This window comes from Drosophila takahashii, chromosome 3R (assembly GCF_030179915.1).
Source record: "Drosophila takahashii strain IR98-3 E-12201 chromosome 3R, DtakHiC1v2, whole genome shotgun sequence".
Taxonomy (NCBI): domain Eukaryota; kingdom Metazoa; phylum Arthropoda; class Insecta; order Diptera; family Drosophilidae; genus Drosophila; species Drosophila takahashii.
In genome coordinates, this window is record NC_091681.1 from 16093544 (window position 1) to 16111681 (window position 18138).

At 39.0% G+C, this 18138-nt stretch overlaps 2 protein-coding genes across 7 annotated transcripts in view; one reads left to right on the forward strand and one right to left on the reverse strand.

The window, feature by feature from the left end:
* Nlg4 (Neuroligin 4) overlaps positions 1 to 15758 on the reverse strand; it is a 45242-nt gene extending 29484 nt beyond the window's left edge. Inside the window, exons 1-9 of one of the 6 annotated variants that reach the window (XM_070216404.1) lie at positions 15690 to 15758; positions 13726 to 14159; positions 8088 to 8518; positions 7460 to 7677; positions 6805 to 6954; positions 6258 to 6691; positions 5377 to 5754; positions 2237 to 2673; positions 520 to 638 (exon numbers count right to left, since the gene is read on the reverse strand). In XM_070216404.1, the coding sequence (XP_070072505.1) occupies positions 520 to 638; positions 2237 to 2673; positions 5377 to 5754; positions 6258 to 6691; positions 6805 to 6954; positions 7460 to 7677; positions 8088 to 8338 (1987 nt within the window). In that variant the 5' untranslated portion in view covers positions 8339 to 8518; positions 13726 to 14159; positions 15690 to 15758. Of the gene's footprint in view, positions 1 to 519; positions 639 to 2236; positions 2674 to 5376; positions 5755 to 6257; positions 6692 to 6804; positions 6955 to 7459; positions 7678 to 8087; positions 8519 to 13725; positions 14569 to 15594 lie in introns of those variants that run through there. The other 5 variants (XM_070216407.1, XM_070216402.1, XM_070216406.1 and 2 more) reach the window with 5 other exon arrangements.
* Positions 9904 to 11544, forward strand: LOC108057545 (uncharacterized oxidoreductase YjmC). Its single transcript, XM_017141843.3, has one exon. The coding sequence runs from the start codon at positions 9985 to 9987 to the stop codon at positions 11323 to 11325; it is 1341 nt and encodes a 446-aa protein (XP_016997332.2). The 5' UTR covers positions 9904 to 9984; the 3' UTR covers positions 11326 to 11544.
* Positions 15759 to 18138: the final 2380 nt, after the last annotated feature.

Here is an 18138-nt window from a genome sequence, read left to right on the forward strand (position 1 = left end):
CCAATTTGTTGTTGTTAGCAGGCAAAGCATGTTCAGGCACTGCCTTCTTTAAAATTCAAATTAAATTTGATTCTCCCGTCTTTTTTTTTTGTTTAGCTGGCTGTGTGTGCTTAGGTTATTCTCCTTTCCCTTGCTTTCTTTTTTTTTTTGCAAATTTGTAGCTTTTATTTGGCATGAATTCCATGAATTCATTTTTACTGCATGCCAAAGTAGCCATACAACATTTTGCCAACGTTTTGGGGTGAGCGAATTATAAGAAATGGTTTTGTAGCCAAAGCTACTTGCATATTAACAAGCAACTCAAATTCCATTTAAAAATATCGCCTTATTGAAAAGAAAAACGAGCAAGTGAACTTTCTCAGAGGTATTAAACTTTTAAATAGTTTCTCCGTTTGCATTGGGAAAACAAGAAACAAACAACCATTTCGTTAGAAGCTTACGAAAAGATTTCTGTTTGAGCCATTCACACAAAAATAAGGAAAATGCACACGAAGTGGGAGAAAGTTTCTTCTGACTCACCTATTTCCAAATACTTTTGGTGCAGCGGATCATAATTTTCCCAGGTGATGCTGCGGAAGCGGTTGCGCTCCTTTGAAACCGGCAGCGACGAGTCCTGGCGATGATGTTCGTTAGGATTGCTGGAAAACAGAAAGGAAGTGTTGAGAATACACTGTTAAAAAATTAATAAATATAATAGGTACAAAAAAGCGAACCAATATTTTTTAAAAATTAATAGTATATGATTTTCTTATTTCTTTTCATTTTAAACTATTTAATTTTTTCCCAACTAAAAGTTCATCATTCCATAATTATTTTTCCACGGTTCTCATATTGTTGGAGATTTTTTCTGACACTGTTTCCCCCAGTGCACACTGGGCCAGAAAGTTAATTTTTTGGCCAAAAATCTGTAATTTCTTTCCTAGGACAGTTAGAAGGATGCAGTTTTTTGCGTTTTTTTCTTAAAAGATTGAACTTTCCAACGAACTAAAAGTAAAATTTCTTGGAATTTTATATAATATAGATAATCGAGACCAAAGTCGGAAAATTTTACGTACTTTTCGGTTTTTTATTTTTAAAAAAATAACTAGAAGACGCACTTCTTCAATTTTCGAAAACAATAAAGTATGAGATAAAACAAACTAAAAAAAATTAACATCACTAAAAAATATTATGTCATTTAAGATTTATGAACCGTTAAAAAGTGCAACTTTCGGAGGCTCCCACATCAACGTTTATCAAACAATCGATTTAAAAAAGATTTCTATTTTTTTGTTCTTGTAACCTTTTAAGTTTTATATAATCAAATTATGTAAAAAAAATTGTTTAAAAATATTGTTTTTTGATTTGTTTAATGTTAATTTGACATATTCTGAAGTCATCACAAAAGTATGCTACATTTTTATTTGCATAGTCCTGATTAAATAGATAGATATAGGTTTGGAAAATACCATAATCGATTAGTGTACGTAAAAAATAGATTTTAGATGTTAGTCACACTAAAATCAAATTTTTGAGCGCAAAATGTTCACCAAAACCTGAAGAAATAAAGTATGGCATACTCTTGGGCTCTCTTAGATAAGCTCTTCAAAATAACTCGACTTCGAGTTAAGCCTTCAATTAAAACTTAAATTACCGAAAACTAAGGCAAAACCGCATCGAGTCGGTGGGCTACGCTTTTAGTAAATTGATCAACGAATTTTTTTTTGAAGGAATGAACTAATTTGGGGATGGCACTCGAAGGCACTCGAAAAGCAAAGTACTCATTTGCTGAAAAAAAGCGTAAAAATTAACAATTACATTTATTTTAGCAAACAAGTAAGACATACGAGCTATATTATATTTTTTACTTGTTGAAAATAATCCCTTCTGCAAGTTTCGGAAAGAAGTCGAACAGCAACATCAGCATCTTTGACTTCTAAATTTTTTTTCATTTCCATCAATATTTTATGAATTTTTCACTTTGAAAATATGGTAAAAGAAAACTACTTGCCCGAATTCTTTGAAACTTTGGCATAAATTAGTTTAATGTATTATAAAAAGGATCCCAAACTCAATTTGGTCATTTTCTTAAAAAAGAAAAACGTATTTTTGGCCAAAAATCTGATCGGCTGGCCCAGTGTGCAGTGCATAAGTTAGTAAGACGTTTAAGTGGGGCTTAAAAGTGCCGAACGGACAGCAGGTGCTATAAGACCGCTCAGAGACACTTTGGGCGCCCGAAAGCTCCCCGTCAACTTACCCGGTGCGTGCAAAGTTGGTCCAGAAAATCATCACCGCTTCCGAAAGAGCCGTCTCCGATTTGGTGTAGTTCTGCGGAAAGTGGCTGAAGCCATCGACCAGCGGGGCACCGAAAATGTAGGGCAAATCCTCGCCGTGCACGGTGCCCATCCTCTGGGGATAGTCGCCGTCCTTCGTCTGGTAATCGAACACATAGAAGTAGCACCGACCGGAGGGCTGGGTGGAGCCGCCCGCCGATGTTGAGGCAGCTGCATTCGCCCCCGAGGAGCCAGCGGGCGAGGATGAGCTCACGGGGGGCGGGGAATTGGCGGCCAGGATATCGCCGGCTCGGACAATCGGAGCCACAAACTGGGCATCCGACAGGGCGGCCACTGCCGTGTCCCGGGTATTGATCGGATGCTGCGAGGTGCGATCCCAATCCGTGTACTCGTTGACGATCTGGAGGGCAGAGGGATTTCCAATTTAGATTTGGTTCACAAATAAAGTTAGTGCACTCAAAAAATAAAGATTTAATTTTACATTTCAGAACAGTTTCCCAAAATATAAAAAATCTCATTTTTTGGAAAAAGACTTAGTGTAAATTAAACAAAATAAGGTATTTCTATATCTTTATTGGGAAATATTTGGTAATCGTAGGAAACCTATCCTCCAATATACACTTTACAAATTGTAACAACAAAGTTTATAAAATTTTCTTAGTAAATTATGAAATAATATGATGCGTGGTCAAAATGGTCTAATACTTAAACTATATATCATTTTAGTTTTTTAATAGGTATTAATTAAAATTAAATATTGAAACTCTATTATTATGTAAAGTTAGTGACTTTTTTATTTTTAAGTCCTTCAAAATCTTGTGCTAGGGCTTAAATACTAAAGCTTCAGGGTATTTTTAAATTGATTCTAGGAATTTTCTGTTCTTTTTTTCAAAATGTGACAACATTTTGAATTCAACAGCGATTTTTCTGGCTTTCCTTTTGTGGAGTGTAAAAGAGCGAGGGGAATTTTAGATTTGCATTGGCTGCATGTGTGCCAAGTCAAATCCTGGCTGGATTACAAGCGGATTGCAACTGTTTGCTGTCCTTGTTTGCGGTGGCCATTCGCCGCTCGTCGTTCGCCACCGCAAAAGGGGCAGAAGGAGAAGTTGTTACCACCACACTATGATTATTTCTACCCAGCATGTGTGCGAAAAATAAACGACCGCAAAATGCATCTGTAAAATCGATGTCATGCATAATTTAGGAACCCTATCATAAAGAAGGAAACAAAAGAAAAAATTCAAACAAGTAAAAAAAAAAAATGGAACAGAAACCGATTCTAACAATTGTGTGTGGAATACATTTACATGGTTATTCGACAACCCATTCCCGGGCATTTATTTTTGGTATAGCATTGATTTTTTGGTTTCCGAAAAGTTTATTCTATCCGTTTTGAGTTTTTTACTTTTTAAGTTATTAAAAGCACATATTTGATTAGTCATGATTAGCTTGCGGTTTCGATTGGAGGCTCTCAACCGCGAGTGCCAGTCAGGCCTGAACTGTGACCCATATAAATTGAGCTTTACGACGAAGTATAAAGTGGAAAGAGAGGGGATTGCGCTGCAGTTATACAAAAGTATAATGAAGTAAAATAAATACGGACTTAAGCGCTATAATCGTGATATATGCCCCGGCAATTTACGACTTCTTGATAAATGAGTATATGTGAATATATATATATTTTCATATATCTGTGCACCCCATTCACGATGCGTGTGTGTTAATGCGGCGAATGGTGACCAAGGATTCAGATACAGCTGTGTACCAGCTACGGATACAGATACAGCTGCGGATTCAGATTCTGATTCAGATTCAGCTCCAGTTTCAGTTTCAGACGTCGACTGGTGACGGTTGTCGTTGGATGCTTTCTCTGCTTTCTCCGCTGCTGCTGCTGTTTGCTGTGATTTGGGTTAAGTGCTGCTTGTGCGCTTTTAAGTAGGTACATGTGTGTCTGTACATACATTCCGTACGTACGTACTACGTATACGACTACGTCTACGTGCATGTGTGGGTGTGTGCCTATGTCCTTGCACACATTTGCCAAATAAAGCGTGTTAATGTTTTGGCAGCAATGGCGTGTTAACTGCCTTCCATTTCGCTCGCTTGCACAAAACAAAAATAAAAACAAAACAAAGCCAAAAAAAAAAACAAGCCAGCAAGGGAGCATAAAATAAATATATACAACAGTCAAATGTAAAAAAATGTTTAAAAGTTGCAAATGCCCTGAAACATGAGACACACATTTACACACTGTACGTGTGCGTGTGTTTCTGTTTCGAGTGGCGAATGTTACCCATACGCAACGTGAAATTATAATTACACTCGCACACACTTAAACAGAGTACCAACATTTTAATTGACTTTTTCAGTTGCAGTCGTTGTTGCTGTTTGAGCTTTGGATCCAAAAGTGTTTGCTTTCAGCCAATTACCCTAGAGAAAATATGAACTTATATACCACCACCGAAAGGGGGTTTAATCATTTTAATGGATTAGAATTGAAGGATACTCAAAGAGGGCTTAATAAAGTCAGGTCAAAGCAGCATTTGATGTTAGACCTTAGAACAAAAATCTAAAAACTTTACTTTTTTAGTATTTACTACATTTGTCTTCACAAATAAGTAAAACCTAAGTTTCTAACAAAAGGAGAATTACATAAAAGCTAAAGCAGCTTTACATTTTTTTTATTATTTTATATGATTTTATTACAAAGTGTTGATTTAGAACATTTATGTAAAGTGTAAAAAAGTCAGTGGGTCCAAATTTGCATAAGCATCCATAAGTCTAGTCAATGCCCAATTTGCATACAAAATTCAAACCAAAAAAGAAATGGCAAGAAAAATAGATGATTCACTGTGGCGAAACATATTTCTTTCATCCGCCAACTGTCTATAAAGTTTTTAAGCAAAAACTTTTCAAGTCAAAAAGTAAACTCCAAGATAAGGGCAATAATTAAGCTTAAACTGATGGCAGACTGGTAGACCGAAGACCGAAGTCATTAGGAGGGGAGAAGATAAATCAGATGGTCAGGATTTATGGCTCCAATCGCAGACATCCCTTTCCCGCACTAAAAATAAGTAAATTCTGAAAAAATAAGACCACTCACCGTATAGAATATCTCGTTGAGGTGATAATTGTAGGCATTGCGGACGTAGGTGCGGATAATTTTATCGCGTCTGTCGCCCTCGAAACCGTTTTGTATATCGTGGGCACTGAAGCGCCAAATCGATTCGCCCGTAACGACGCCAAAGAGGACGTCATAGTGACCGCCCATGCTGGCCGTTCCCGCACCGCCGCCTCCAAAATATCCGCCGCCGCCGAACGAAGATCCGGAGCCACCGGCTGCGCCCCCTGGACCTCCACCACCTCCAGATCCGCCGGACGATTGGAAGCCGGAGTCCGCTGACGAACGCCTCGAGTTGCGCGCCATTAAATCATCGATATCGAGATTGGAATGTCCGGGTCGTATGACAACGCCATCAACCTAAATTGAAATCGAGGAGGGAAAAGGAATCGCAAGTAAATGACAGGAGTAGTGGTCCAAGCATAAGGACAGCGAGGAGCAGGGGAGTAAGTAAGTAATAAAGTCCATTGAAGCGAGGACCGAACAAAAGGAGCAAGACCCGCAAAAAAGCGAAATCAATGGCTTTAAATGAGTGTCCTGCGATGACTAAATCTTTTCTATGATGCCATTGAATTTTATCAAGAAGTACAGATTTCAGCTTGGCAGACAAACAAAAAATGATTAAAAGAATGTCTTAAATTCGGTAGATATTTTAAAAATTTACTCCGAAAAAAGACAGTTATAAATGATTTTTCGAAATAAATTACTTTAAAGGATGTGAAATACATTTTGATTAATTTTCTTTTTAAAAGACAATGGTTTTAATAACAAACATTTTAATAATGACTGATTTTACTGATTTACTTTATTTAATTTTTAGCTCTACTGATTTAAATAGAGTTCTACTTATTTTTATAACTCACCGATGGCCCGAAGGATGTTAGAAAGTTGGGAGCCTGAATGTCGGCGGTGTAGAGGTCCTCCAGCGGCACATCCCTCAGACAGTCGACAATCTGCTCGTGATGCCGGTTGATGTCCTCGGGAATGGTGCAGTTGACCTCCCTGGCCAGCTTGATGGCGAACAGCACGGGATCTTCGACCAGGGCCCAGGATGAATAGGCAGAGCCGGACATGAGAATGGCCCGATGGAAGAGACCCCTCACCATTGTGGGCGAGGTCATCAGGTAATTGATGCAGGCCGCTCCCGTTCCGTGACCCGCCAAGGTCACCGAGTTGGGATCCCCGCCAAACTTTTGGATATTCTGCTGGATCCAATGGAGAGCGGCCATCTGATCCATCAGCCCGTAGTTGGCCACCCTGGCATGGGCATGCGGATTGGGATTGGCATTGAGGAAACCTGTAGGGTAATGAAAAATATTAGAGATATATTTTAAAAATTCGATTTTCAGATTAATTTTTTACAAATATATCTCAAGAAATAGTTTAATATATTTAAATATTTAATATTACCCAATATTCCCAACCGGTAGTTGAGTGTCACCACTACCACTTCTCCATAGCTGGCCAGGACACTGCCGTCGTAAGGATTTCCGCTGCTCCACTCGAAGGACTCGCCGTGTATGAACACAATCACCGGCAATTTCTTCTCATTGGCTCCGGCTGACAAAACACAAAAAAGGAGTGAACAAAACGGTGAGTGTTAGTATGTATATCAGCCGGTAAAATCATGATACAAATATTTTAGTTGTATTCTTTTCTGTATTTCAAACTTGTGATATCGCGTTTTTCCCTTTCAACACACCGCCAAGTGCCCGAGAGCGCTCATGACCCATTAAACGTTTCCGTTTGCGTGCAAAGCGGATTTTGCCAGCACTTCGGCGGAGGAATCGCTTCAGATTAGCGATTCCGATTCCCCCGGATCCGGCTTGCCCCTTGGATTGTGAGCTTAGTGGGGTGGCACTTGCGATAAGATTTGCGCAGCGGTTACGTGAGCTCTCGGTTTTCTTTTGCGTAGAAATTATTGGCATTACGTGGCGTACGATTAATCTTAATTAATTGAATTTAAATGAGATTTATGTGCAGCTTTTTTAGCTTTTTGTGTGCTTAAATTGTGGTTGTGGAATTCGAGAGCAAGGTCTTAAAGTTTATTTTGGGCGAAACTTACCATTGACCGGCGAGAAGACATTCAGGTAGAGGCAGTCCTCGGATTGGTTTTCCAGAAAGGGCAGCAGTCGCTTTAAGTACTCCAAGCGACCCTTGGGCATCTTCTCCAGTGCCGCCGTCTCGTTTTGGATATTGGGCAGCCGCTGCGGACACACGGGACTGTACTTATCCGATATCCGAATGCCGTCCCAAGGCGCCGGTGCTCTCGTGGGACTAAACCTACGGAAATGAAAACAGGGAACTTAACTTTTAGATCATAAATTAAACATATTTAATTCAATATTAAATTTAAACAAAAATAGATGAATATTTAGGTACTATTAAATGTAAAACGAATACAAAAAAATGTCGGTATTTACGTTTATTTATATTTTTACGACCAACTAAAAAATCCCTCAGTGTAACAAAATCTAAACAGTTTTTCATTAGTTTGGGAGTAAAGCCTACTAATTAGTTTGACTTTATGGAGTTAAAGCGGTCTTTGAATTTGGTTGAAAAAGATATAATTTAAAACCCATATGACAAATCCAAATATAAATAATTACATAAAAATTAAATCAATATATTTAAAAAGAAAGTAATATGTTTAAATGATAAATTAAAACATTTTATAAACCATTCCTACATACCGATTTTGTTTGGTGGGTGGCGTTGCATATGGCACACCTAGGAAGACCTCAACCGATCGTAGGAAGCGAAAGCTGTCTAGCGGCAGGATGAGTCCGTGCAGTCGGCCATAGCGGGTCTGGACGATGCGGTGGCCCAGGCGGGCGCCCTTGTAGATGTCCGCCGTGGAGGCCTCCGCACAGTCCATCCAGCCAACAAGGACTGTTGGCAGCAGCAGGAGCCGCAGCAACAGCAGCAGCTGACTTTCACCCATGTCGCAACACAGTGGAGCTTCGAGTTGTGCGATCTGACCGAGCTATCGGTCCTCAAACTGTCTTCACCTATTTCGATGTGGCTCTCGATTGACGTGATTTCTTTCTGGTCATTTAAACTATCTGTGCTGATGGGCTGGGATGACGAGACTAGCGGCCGACTGACTGGATTTCATCTTGATCTGGAAAATCGGGAATTATAGGAAGGTAAAATATTAATATCACGATCTTTAAAGTAATACAAAGTATAAAACTAAGTTAAGCCAAAGTTACATTTAAAATATTAATAATATTTTAGTTCTTAAGGAAATTTAGTATATTGCTGTTGCAACACTTGTTGATCTATAATAAAAATAATTTAGTTAGTAATTGTCATTAAAAAATCAAATAGGAAATAAATCCTAGTTATTCCTAATTAAATAAATCTCTAAAATAGTCTTAAATCAACCTCAAAATAAAAGAATTAAATAAGCTTATATTATTTATTTATAATTAAATACAAAAGAGATGGAAAATAGAGCACCATGTTGGTTATTAAAAAAAACTCTTTGTTTGGGTATTAAATTCAGATCCCAACTGTTGACTGATAACTAATTCAATCAGCTTTTTTCTACCAATTACCGTGCGAACTAATTGGTCGTTTATTATCATGAATATGAAATGCAAACATAATACGTTTATTTTCCATATTAAACCTGCTGCTGCATAAAAGTGTGGAGAAAGTGTTAAATTTGAGTGCTGTTTTATTTTTATCCGAACCGAGTTGGTCGGCAACATGAATAAACAAGGTCACCGGCGCATTTTTAAAAACACCCATCCCCTGAAAACTGAATGTGCATCTGGTACCCTCGAAATGTATCTGTATCCATGCATTTATGTATCTGTGTGGTGTATGCTTGGCTCAAGGTTACTTTACACATCCTTAACTGTGCCAGCGCAATTTGTGTGCATTTTTTAAGCTTTTGCATTGCATTTGTTTTCGCTTTTTGGCATTACTCTGCTTATTTGTGTGCTGATATTTCGTTGTTTCTGCGCTGACAATTCAAGTACGCACAGCGAGTGGTGGCTGCAAAAGTAGCTCATTTGGATATGTATAAAATATATATATCTTTTCATATGCACACTAGAATATACATATGTGAAATGTGAGCTGTTCCTAAGAGCTAACAGTTGGCAAAACAATGTGATGAATAGCAAAGTAAACTAGCTGCGGTGGGAATTTGTTTGAAAATGTTTAGGTTGGTATGCAAACGTATTAAATTTATTAAACACATAACGATCAACTAGTGTTATACTTGTAGCGCAAAAAACAAGAGAATTATTAAATAAATTTATATTTTATTATTATCAGTGACCTTAAATAACAGTTATTTAAGACTTTTATTTTAAAAGGACCACTGGGATTTTTAGGTATTTTAATCAATAATTTGGCTGATTTTTACGCACTCTAAAAAAATGGAAAAAATAGTTTATTTGAGTATTATTTATTACAAATAAAACAAAACATTACAGTAGTCATTTTAAAATAAAAGTACAAAATAACTGTTAATTACGGTCCCTGATCATTATAACTTAGCAAAATACAACAAACTCTATCGGAACATATTTTTTCAAAAGTAAATAACAAATAGGGAAACCCCGAGAGAAAATGGGGATAATGGTGAACTTTTTAAATGCCCTGCGAAAGGTGCGACTTAAATTGTCCATGGAAAACACCAACCAGGTGGCAAAAAGCCTGGCAGCTTCTAAATTTAATGATGAGCAGGCAGCAACCCCACAAAAGACACCAGATGGATCCGAAATGCTCTGGCAGAATATCAAGAGGGTGCTGCTCATTTGTGGCGGCCAGAAGAAACCCGGCGGCGTTGAGGATGAGAAGCGCATGAAGGACTCGTGCCGTTTGGTCGATGTCCTGGAGGCCCAGCGGTTCGTTAGCCAGGTATTCGCCGCCATGCAGGTGCCCAAACAGGCGGCCAGTGAAATGGCCGATGCCCTGATAGCCGCCGACTACATAGGCCAACGTTCGATGGGCATCCATCGATTGCCGGCGATTGCAGCGGACCTTCTGAACTGCACCGTTTCGGGTGATGCCACGCCGGGAATTGTGGCCGAAAAGAAGGCCATCGCCCTGGTGGATGGCCACAATGCTCCTGGACCCGTGGTGGCCAACTTTTGTATGGATCTGGCCCTGCAAAAGGCCAGGGAGGTTGGAATCGGTTGGGTTTCGGCTCGCAGCTCAAACTGCATTGGCTTCGCCTCTTGGTACGCGTGTCAAGCGCTGGAACAGCGAATGATTGGACTCTGCATGACCAACGGAGCTCCCACTTTGGTGCCCGCCGGAGGAATCGAACCCATACTGGGTGAGAATCCGATTGCCTGCGCCGCCTCCGGGGTGCATGAACAATTTCTGGCTGATTTCGGTATGGCTGCCTGTTCGGTGGAGGAACTGGAGCTATCCTATTGCAATGGCTGGTCAAAGGAAGTGCCCAAATTAGTGGCTTTGGATAGGAACGGCAGGGAGACCACCTCCACGGAAGAGGCGTTGAGGGCCCAACGCATCCGAGCCTTTCAGCCCGAGCACAAGGGCTTCGGCATGGCTGCCATGGTTGACATTTTGTGCGGTGTGATGACAGGTGCTCGATATGCAAATCAGATCCAGCGACGAGGCGTCTATAGTACGGAAAATGCCCCGGCGGATCTGGGCCAAGTTTATGTGGCCATCGATCCGATGCGCTTTTGTCCTTCCTTCGAGGACCGACTGGGCGATTTCCACCGGCTGCTGAGACAAGCAATGCCGCGCAAGGTGGGCAAACCAGCGATGGTGCCGGGCGACAAGGAGATGGAGCACATGAAAATGGTCGACGAACAGGGCGGACTCACAATGTCACCCTGCACTCTGTGCGTTCTCGAAGAACTGGCCACAAAGTTCGGCATCGTCCCCCTAAAGATGAAGGGCAATAAACCAAGTGAGGAACTGCAAATGGCCTAAGCAACTCTATCATAACTTGATTTTTGTTTGATTTAAATAGTCAAATAGCGAAGACAACATTTTTAATTTAATTAAAATATTACACAGTCTTAAATAAAATTTTAAAACAAGGAAAATATATGATGGAAACCAGAAGTGAGATAGCACAGGATAAAACATATTTTACTCAAGATATTTTATCTTGTGCTGTCTCACAATCCTTCTGGTTTAATGTGCAAATATGCTGTTTATATTTGTTTGATTTAAACAAAAGCAGACGATGCGCAAATATAAGTAAACATCAATTACTGTTTTATAGGAAAGGCTTGCAAAAATAAATATTGAAGTTGAAAAAACATTTAAAAAGTGAATATAAAAACCAGCTGTACCTAATCAATTAAAATGCACAAAAGCCCATAATTTAATTAGACGAATGTAATGGGAATTTTAATTAAATATCCTTTGTGTTCATTTTAAAAAGCAATATAAGTACACCCAGAAAAAAAAGACCGAAAAAATCTAAGACCGAATTTCTTACATTACTACCGTTTTGTTCTTTTATTTTTTTAAGACCATATTCTTATATTGATACCAAAGGGTATTGATTTAAGACCAGCAAACCAGTAAATTTAGATTTAAGTTGAACTTATGCACGCGCGCGAAACACGGTGCGATGGCCCAGTTGGTAAGGCGTCTGCCTCTGATGCGAGAGGACCCCGGTTCAAAAACCGAATAAGTCAAAGTAAGTAAAAAGTTTTTCAAATGTATTTCAATTAACATTTCCTTTATAACTTTAAGAACAAAAATGTATTAAAAAAGTTAAAATGTTAATTTACTAATTACAAAAAAAAAAAAAATAAGTTGTGTTGTGAGCGGGAATTGAACCTCGTACCCCCAAACACAAAATAATACCAGAATCCAGCACCTTGGCCCCTGGGCCATGGCCTTATTATTTTCTTCCATGGCAGAATGCTTACAGGAGCATTCAAAGAGATTTATTTTTTTTACTAAAAATAAATATAAATTTAAGTACGTTTCGTTCTTAAAGTAAGAACAGCGGTCTTAAAAATCCGTTCTTAAAATAATACCATATTTTCTTATAATGATACCAAACGGTATAAAGCTATTTTTGAGACTCAAACAGACACGTTTTCAGACACAATCAGAACAATTTTTTCCCTGAGTGTAGGTATGGGCAATTTAAACCGATTTAGCAATTTCACTAAATTTGTTTTAAATTTGTAAACCATTTTAAAAATAAAATAACAATGTTTTGGCATTGGTTCGCAATGCTTTAAAACAAATTTAAATTAAAGTTCAGCCTGACAGCTCTCTTGGGTGCCTTGAAATGAAGCCAAAGTTCATGGAAATAAATTTAGCAAAGTTCGTTCGGCAATTGTTCACCTCTGGAAAGGAAAGGGGAGCATTTTCAAGTGGATTCCTTGCCCGTCGACTAATTATGGAGCGTTAAAATATTCAAAAGTTCAAAACAAGCCCGTCTTTCTTCGTCTGGCGGCGTTCATTTGCACACGGCAATAAAAAGGGGAAAAAATCTGCATAATTATTTGCGCTAATTTATGCACTCCCCGGAAACCGCACCTCGTTCTTAGAGACGCGAAAAGTGGGAGCCCAACAGCTGGGCCAACTAAAAATAGCAACTCAGGTATTTTTTTTGGTTTTTTTTCGGGGTAATTGTGTGCGTGTCTGTCATAGCCAAGTACCCAAATCGATAAAGGAAGCCGTCGCAGAAGAAATCATCCCAATCATTGGCAGAATGATTAATATGATTTCCTAGCTCATCAGAGTCTGGCCGCGGGGGCGTATGAGTAATAAGCTGAAACTTTTTATGACAGCAGCTAGGTGGCGGGGTAAATTATGGCCACCACCACATCTTACGATGTGCGTTGTCGTCGCCAGTCGATGGCCCTATTCTTATTCCCAGTATTATGGTATCCTGGGTACGCAACACCTGCGTCTTATTGAGGAGGTCCTGCGGCTGCTTTTACCCAGCGCACGTGACTGCGGCGTCCTTGTTGCGACTCGGATTTAGATTCATGACATTGTAATCGCTTATTACCGCTGCCAATCGCTAGTGAAAGTGGAGAGACCACAGAGCTGGGGATTTCTAAATATATATATTGGGACGCCTGGCGTCTCGGTTTTCACTTTGAACTCATTTATCTTCATTGAATTGATTTTATTGACGCTGGGTAAATTAGGAAACAACGTGATTGATCTGAGAGCAGGGAACCGGGAATTTGGCTGCACAAATTTTCCGTGATGGGTAAATCATTCGATGATCTCCCAGGGAAAGTGGACACGATTATTTATTTTGGACATATCCTGGCTTTGCGAAATTGACAACTTAAGCTTATGGCACTCTGCTGTGCTGTTCTGCTCCGTTCTTTATGCTCGACTTACCGTGCGAAAGTCACCGATCTATATACACGCATCCATGTGTATTGCTGCTGCTTTTATGACTTCGGGCAGTTTTATTGTTTTCCCTGCTGGCGAATATAATAATCCTCGACTTCGGCTTGGTCGATGGTCAGATGGGACAGTCGAAAGTCCGTTTGCCTTAAGCTCGCGTATCCTTTTTCCTTCTTTATTCTTTATTCGTTATTTGTTATTTCCTTTTTTATTTCTTTTGTAGGTGTTCACACAATTGCACACGCACACACACTTATTGGTATATATCGTATTGGGAAACCGTTCTGTTGATTTTTCATATATCCTGCACCGAAAAATATTTCATTTCATGTTTTGAAGCGAGTTTCAATTGCTTTCACTTTTCACAGGATTCCGCTTTTATTTGCCTTTGTTCGCTGTCGTCGCTTTCCGTTTTTCGTTAGATCCTTTGTTGAAAAATGATTCGTTTGCTACATTTTATTTGTCTCATTTAATTTTTGTTTTTGGGACTTAAAAATTGGGTTTTCATTTATATTTAAAATTGCCACTCTGCTTGAATTTTTTTTAATGCGTTTCATATGGCTTTAAATAAATAAAAGAACGTTATTTTTGTAATCGTTTTTCGTTCCGGCAGAATTTGCGACCAACCCAAAATGTTTATAAAAGATTCACTACTTATTTCTCGGATTTCATTATTCATTAATGGAAACGGTATTTGTCGAAGCTTTCAAAAAAGCAAAATACCACACCCTGTTGTAAAATTACAGGGTTTTTTTATTTACGGTTTTTTCAGCACGTTAGTGGCCTGGTTTTTGACCAATGACATAACCAGAGATTAAATATTAAAAATCTTTTTAATCCCTAATAAAAAAATATAACCCAACGAAAATATTTAATTTATATAAAAAAAATGATAAATGCATAAAATGAAACCAAGGTAATCTTATCCACTTAAAACATATTTAATCATTTCCGAAAGCGAAGTCATATTAATACTGGTTTCAATGTTAATCGTCATTAAAGGCTAGCAATGAAATAAAAAAAAGGGCATAAATAATTGAAATTAGAAGCTAATGAAATAGAAAAAAGTAAAACAAAATCATTGATTTTTATAATCAATCAATTTTTAATAAATACAAAGATTTTATTTTATAAAAATATATTACTGCTGAAAAAGGGAAAACAAAATGCCTGAAACTGATTAAATTTTACTAGGTGGTGTACTCGCTCATTGCTGAAAATATAATACTTTCGAATAAAATAAGCAAATTAAAACGAAATGACTGACAAAATTGTCAGCCAGAAGTAGTTGATAATTGCGATCCTTGGCTTTTGTCGAGTTGAACTGCCGACAATTGAAACTTTTGCTTGCCTACTTTCAGGGGTTACGGTGTCGTTGGCGTTTGCCTGGCTTAATTATTCCATCCACGACGATTAAGCTTACAAGAGCCTAATTGCATGCAAGTCGTGCTGCGACGGGGCAAATAAAAGGCATGCAACTTGGAAACCCCCGCCCAAAAAAAAGGGAGCGTCAATGACCGTTAAGTGGAATGTGGCTAACGTTATACTTTTTCCATCACAATTTCTATATTTTTTTTCGGGATTCTGCAAACACTTGTACGCAACAAAAAAAAGAAGTGTGTGAGACGAGAAAAAGCGTAAAATAAATAAAGATGGAGAAATGCCGCAAGGCAGCAGACAAAAGGAGAAGATGACGCGGCTCCATAACGGATTCTTAAGCCTTGGCATACATTTACATTTCACGCACACACACACACAAACACACAGAGGCAGAAAAACGTAGATGTGTTTGTCGATTCGCTTTAATTTCGCATAGATAAAAGGACAACTTCTGCCTGAAACACATTTTCAATTGCTCACATTTACAGCTTGCGATGTGATACACTCACACAGCCGCACAACGCACACTTACACTCACGCAGCGAGCGGGGAGGAGAGAATAGGAGTAAAAGTACCGTTTTGCCACGTGCAAATTTCCGTCGCCAGAACGATTCGAATTTTTGTGTCCACGACGCACGAGTCTATTCCAACGACTGAAGATGCCTTTCGTCGCTGGCCAGGCTTCAGACCTCTTCGGCAATGTGGGTTAAGCTCCCAAAAATCATATTCTCTATGCTTCTCCTGGAGAGAGAAAGAAGAGATAGAGAGAGCGTTTGCCTGGAAGTGGAACCCATTTAAAGCTCTCTCTCTCTTAAATCGAATCAGCTGTTGGCTGATTTTCCTCTCCCGGAAAAGCGGAAAAAAGAAAAACGTCGAAAAACCAAAATAACAATTGGGAATTAAGTCAATTTGGTGGCGGTTCTCTTTTTGTTATTTTTCTTCTACTTCACCCCCATCTGTGGAACTCTCTTTTGTTTTTGCGCTTTGATTCTCCGCTTCTACGAATTTAATGCCGTCGTTATTACCGTAGTCACATGGCGACAGGCCCACTCAGCTTTTATTGGGGCAGGTAATGGTTCCTCGATGCCGCTTCCTATTCGACGAATGACAGAGTTTTTATTCCACATTTTAATGGCTTATAGAGGCAAAAACATCGGTACTAACTGCGTATAACTGGGTAAAGGTAATTAAATAAGTCAAAATTATTAAAACTTACTGCTACGTCATTTGTAGATTGAAATGTTATAAATATGGTATATGTATCAGCACCTGTATAATAAAAACTTTGGTAGTTTAGTTTGTTATAATATAAAAACGGAATTATATAGGAATAAAATTAAGTTGGCTTATAAGATTTATGTTTTCGATTACTTTAAGAATATTAAAATAGTTTTTAAAGTTTTTACTTGTGTATCGATTTATATTTTGAACAAATTTTTTTTTATTTAAACCCAAAAGAAATGAAAAAGTCTTTCCATATCGAAAAGTTTCTAAAATAAATGATTTTAATTCTTTCGGTATAATAAAAGCAAAATATAGTAGAGAAACAATAGAACGTCTTTCCGTAAATGGTGGCAAGCTTAAAAGCAGAAAACTTTGTGATATATTTTGCCCCATAAATCCCAGCACCGGAAATCTCACACATGTCGACGGGCAGAACGCTAACAAGACAAACCAGCTTACCAGCAGCAGATTCGCCAGCCACGAGCTCCTTTGTCATCATCAAAAATGCCGAGAAAAGCGAAAACCACCCCGAGAGCAACAATGACAACTCCAATGAATGGCGACAAATCAGTTAGCTAAATGCTGCCGAGCCAGGCGTGCGTGCGATTTGACCGCACAGTTCGTGAGATTCCATCATCGAAAATCCATACACCAGGCGAAGGACAAAGAATCCGGGGACATAATTGAAAGCGAAAGGCGTGGCGGGGAGGAAACCTTCAGAGGGCGGTGAAAAACAAGTGGAAATAATTTTCCAGCATAAATCATGGCACGCCAAGTTATTACAGTAATTTCATGATAAATGTCCGATAAATAAATGTATAAATAAAAGTCTCTCGGTTGAGGGAGCAGAGGGCAGGCAGCGATGTCTAATGAAGTAGCAGCAAAAATCATGCTGTGCCGGGACGGTCCACACTGCGTATGCGTGATGCTTGATGCCTGGATGTCTCATGTCTAATTGGATTAATGAGAGGTTATTGCACCCATTCCAAATAATTCTCGGTCGGTGTCTGTTTCACCCATTCCCATGGTCGTAAATATTCAAAAATAACAATGGCTAATCAGCCACTGGAATGGCCTGCACACACAGGCATAAATCAAATTATTTTCTATTTAATTTTGGGATTTCTTGCTCTGATAAAAACCAAAAGCCGTGAAGCTTAGTTCTCGGCTCCTGAAATGTTGAGCCATGCCCACCATGGACATCTGCCATGATTACGAGCTGCGCGTGTTAGAACCCTTGATATTTATATATATTTACCAGTATACTTATATAACATCATGTGTGTGGGGGGTTGGCTTAATTTATAGGCTTTGTATGCAAAGCTCGGAACGCGAAATTTCAGCTTTCACATTTTCGCAATGGGAAAAAAGTTACTTGGAGGAAATATACATATTAGGCATAGCGAAATGTCAAAAATATGAACCGGATGCCAAAAATAATACCATTAGCTATCACGGAATCTCAGACAGCATTTCAAAACAATTTATGTTACGCGAAATTCCAGACAAAGCGGCGTTAAACGGGTTTGTAACAAATTTAATTTTTAATTAATGCCATTAATAACAACGAGGAGATCCGCGGAGGAGCAAGGCATGTTTTAATGGGTGCAGACGGGTGAAGCGACGGGGGTCTGATTTTTAACGCGCAATTGAAGTTTACAGCCGTCCGAAAATGCGTTGCCTTGTCTGTGTTTTCCGTTCGTCCGTCCCGGCGAGATGGAAACAACCGCAAAACAAAACTTTGCAATTTGCTGCGAGTACAAATTGGAAAATCTCCCTTCAGGCGGTCGGAATGAGGGG